The sequence below is a fragment of the Sinocyclocheilus rhinocerous genome, unplaced genomic scaffold (genome assembly GCF_001515625.1).
Source record: "Sinocyclocheilus rhinocerous isolate Xijiao unplaced genomic scaffold, SAMN03320098_v1.1 scaffold5890, whole genome shotgun sequence".
In the NCBI taxonomy this organism is placed as follows: Eukaryota; Metazoa; Chordata; class Actinopteri; order Cypriniformes; family Cyprinidae; genus Sinocyclocheilus; species Sinocyclocheilus rhinocerous.
In genome coordinates, this window is record NW_015642844.1 from 66,986 (window position 1) to 71,287 (window position 4,302).

The 4,302-nt window shown below is 39.2% G+C and overlaps 1 protein-coding gene across 1 annotated transcript in view; it reads right to left on the bottom strand.

Annotated features, from left to right (window-relative positions):
• The window catches only part of LOC107756860 (LIM zinc-binding domain-containing Nebulette-like), an 11,363-nt gene extending 7,631 nt beyond the window's left edge, over positions 1-3,732 (bottom strand). The window contains exons 1-2 of the mRNA XM_016574167.1: positions 3,598-3,732; positions 2,968-3,062 (exon numbers count right to left, since the gene is read on the bottom strand). Coding sequence (XP_016429653.1) covers positions 2,968-3,062; positions 3,598-3,666 — 164 coding nt within the window. The 5' untranslated portion in view covers positions 3,667-3,732. The remainder of the gene's footprint in view (positions 1-2,967; positions 3,063-3,597) is intronic.
• Positions 3,733-4,302: the final 570 nt, after the last annotated feature.

The following is a 4,302-nucleotide window of genomic DNA, read 5'->3' on the forward strand; positions in this document are numbered from 1 at the left end:
ACAAACAAACATCAGAACAAACATCTGAACACAAACAAACAAACATCTGAACACAGACAAACAAACATCTGAACACAAACAAACAAACATCTGAACACAAACAAACATCTGAACACAAAGAAACAAACAAACATCTGAACACAAACAAACATCAGAACAAACATCTGAACACAAACAAACATCAGAACAAACATCTGAACACAAACAAACAAACATCTGAACACAGACAAACATCTGAACACAAACAAACAAACATCAGAACAAACATCTGAACACAAACAAACAAACATCAGAACAAACATCTGAACACAAACAAACAAACATCTGAACACAGACAAACATCTGAACACAAAGAAACAAACAAACATCTGAACACAAACAAACAAACATCTGAACACAGACAAACAAACATCTGAACACAAACAAACATCAGAACAAACACAAACAAACATCAGAACAAACATCTGAACACAAACAAACAAACATCTGAACACAAACAAACAAACAAACAAACATCTGAACACAAACAAACAAACATCTGAACACAAACAAACAAACAGCTGAACACAAACAAACAAACATCAGAACAAACATTTGAACACAAACAAACAAACATCTGAACACAGGCAAACATCTGAACACAAACAAACAATCATCAGAACTCAAACAAACAAACATCAGAACAAACATCTGAACACAAACAAACATCAGAACAAACATCTCAACACAGACAAACAAACATCTGAACACAAACAAACAAACATCTGAACACAAACAAACAAACATCAGAACACAAACAAACAAACATCTGAACACAAACAAACAAACATCTGAACACAAACAAACAAACATCTGAACACAAACAAACATCTGAACACAAACAAACAAACATCAGAACAAACATCTGAACACAAACAAACATCTGAACACAAACAAACAAACATCAGAGCACAGACTATGCAGTTGCTAAGGTGCTTTAGGTGGTTGCCAGAGTGTTGCTATGCAGTTGCTAGGGTGTTGTGGGAGGTTGTCAGGGCGTTGCTATATGGTTGCCAGATAAACACACTCTAGAAACACACAGCTGACGGGCAGAACTGAGCTGCTGCTCTCATCGACCTGAATAACGACGTGATCATTCAGTGCGGAAAATCACTGTAAAACCGAAGAACGCCACCGCTGGAGGAGCTCCAGGACGTTCATGTGATGCTTCGTTTCTTCACTTTCATCTTCTGGGATTATGCAGGAATCCGACGGGCTGGAAGGTGGATCTGGAACACAAGCAGGGCTGCGTTTCTCAAAGGCATCGTGAGTTTAAGTAGATCGCAGAGTTCAGTGTTTGTCTATAATGTCAGACGGTTAGCAGCGGTTCTTCAATCACGACAGTCGTCAAACGTCTGTTTCAGAAATGTCACACAGAGTAATGAGATCAAGCAACAATGTGCAAAAGGTCATGACAAACTGACATTTAAACACAATCAACAGCAAATAAAGAAAAGGCCACACGATAATGCGCTGGAGGTCATAAGCCTGGACATTTACAACGTATTCACTCAATTAACCCTCTCGGCCATGTGACCTGACTCCTAACGAACACACGGCTCAGTCGCACCAACAACACAGTTAATCAGGTTCTGATGACTGCGTGTGTGTTTGCCAGAGCAGAAGCTCTTGAGGAGACAGCAGCGTTTGTCCTGAAAACAAGCGCCCCATCCAGCAGCTCAGACTCCACACCACTGCTTTCTCATAAATAACAAACGCAAAACTCAAACTGAGAACTCAAAACAGATGGAGGAGAGTTACCTGTGAAAGTCACCAGCGACACCATCAGCAGCCATCCGAACCACAGCTATAGCCGCCGCGACGTTCCAGTAATCGCTCTAACTCTAGATTACAGCCAATCCAAACCACTTCTATATCGATAACGGCACAGAGGAACCGTATCGAAGGAATCGCTTTCAGAATTATTTTTTTTACAGCTGATGAATGATGAAAACACTGACAGCCAATCAGATGACAAAGCGACAGATGACAAACGCTTGTGTGGATGCTGATATAGTTAAGTTATAGTTACTGTTATAATTGTAGTTACTGTTACAGTTATCACTACACTGTAAAAAATGATTGTGAGTTTAACGGTAAAAGACTGTAAAAATGCTACAGTAAAAACCTATTAATTGGTTACTATAGACGGTGAAAAACTGTAATGGACATTTCATGTAATTTTACAGTAAAGTAGAGTTTTTGAAAGTGAAAAAGTATGTTTAATTTACAGTAAAATTCCCAGAGTTACATTTCACATCTGATGGTTTTTCATTGAAATAACTGTTTCTTCTTAGTTTTTTCTCACCGGTTGTGTTCATTAGGGTTGTATGTTACATCTAATGTTGTTAAATGAACGTTTATTGCATTATTTCAGTATCATGTGTTGGTGTTTAGTGTTTGTGTGAATGACACATTATGTGACTCTCTTCACCAGCTGATTTTGGTGGTTATCAGTGTATTACAAAGGAAAACTACTGAACAGATTTCAGAACTGGTATATTAACATTGTATCAGATAATGAAATACGGTTTTTAAATGTAAATTTAAGTTAAAAACCTAAAATGTTGCTACCGTATTTTTTACAGTAAAATTCTGGCAACTACAGCTGCCAGATTTTACCGTAAATTTTACAGATTTTTTTTTACAGTGTATCGTTATGTAGTTATCACTAAAGTAGTCGTTACAGTTATCATTATGATTATAGTTATTGCTATAGTCACCATTACAGTTATAATTACTGTAAAGAGTATTTGATCACAGTTACCGTTATGGTTCTCATTGCAGCTAGAGTTATCATTAGAGGTTTCATTATTGCTATAGTTATCATCACAGTTATGGTTCTGGTTGTGAACAGGTCTTAACACTCCAGAGCCGAACTCCTCATCCTCATACCGTCCTTCATCACGACAGGAGAAACACACTCACGCATTACAGTAGGGTTTCTTGTCGTAGCCTTTGTAGTTCTTCATGTTGAGCGTCATCTTACACACTTCACAGTGGAAACAGCCTTTGTGCCAGTTCTGAAAAACCGTAAGACATCACATCATTACTGCAGATTCTGAGCAATTAATAATGCCATGTCCTTTTAATAATTACAGGAGGGCAAACACTGTTTAGTCTCTTTCTGACACACTGAACAGGAGCATCAGAGCTGAAGAGATCAATAGTGCTGGTGCACTGAGTTTCAGTGATGCTATCAGGTTCTGGATGACTGTCATTTTCTAACACTTCAGAGAATATTATGGTATTAATGCGTACTGTGTCCAAAACATCCTGCTAGTTTCTGAAAGGCTCAGTGTTTGTCCTGTTTATATTTAATTTGCTTCATCTTGAATAGATTTATTTAGACAGTCTTTTATAATGTCACTCATGACTGTAAGATTATGAATAAAACATGCAGTTCGTTATGTAAGACGCATCCAAACACAGTAAAGTTTGACTGACACACATCACATTTAACGTTCGTATAAAACACGGTTCTGCAGCTGAAGCTCTAATAAAGTTGTTTCAGCTGCGAGTTGGTGTGGAAATGAGGTAAATCAACTGTTTTCGCACCTTGTCGAGGCAGCTGATCTTCTCGGTCGGATAGACGGTTTTCCCGCAGCGCGCGCACGCAGCATTCATCCTCGCCGCAGCTCTGGTGCTCAGATGTGACTGAACAGAAGATCCGCGTCACTGTGTGTGTTTGTGTGTGTGTGTGAGAGAGACAGAGAGAGAGTGTGTGTGTGTGTGTGAGCGCGCGCAAGGGGAGGGGGGTCTGAGACTCACTCGCTAATATACAGCATAAAGACAGAATGGTTTAAACACAGCATTTGGGCGTTATAAAAGCGCGTCATTCAGAAAAAGAAAAAGAAAAGAAGTAAGAGTGTGTGCGTTTGTGTGTGTGGGAGTGAGTGAGTACATGTTTTTCTACACTGGTAGGGACTTAAACCTGAATACACACAGACTCATGGGGACTCGTGTCACGGTGGGGACCTAAATTGTGGTCCCCACGGGTACAAAAGCTTATAAATCATACAGAATTAATTTTTTTGAAAATCTAAAAACGCAGAAAGTTTCCTGTGAGGGGTAGGTTTAGGGGTAGGGTTGGTGTAGGACAATAGAAAATACGGTCTGTACAGTAGAAAAACCATTACGCCTATGCAGGGCCGCATTAAGACCTCACTAAGGTCTTAATAAGAGCCCCGGGGCTATGACTTATTGCAGGGCCCCCCATCACAATAATGATATATATAGCTTAAAATAGGATTTTTATCCAAT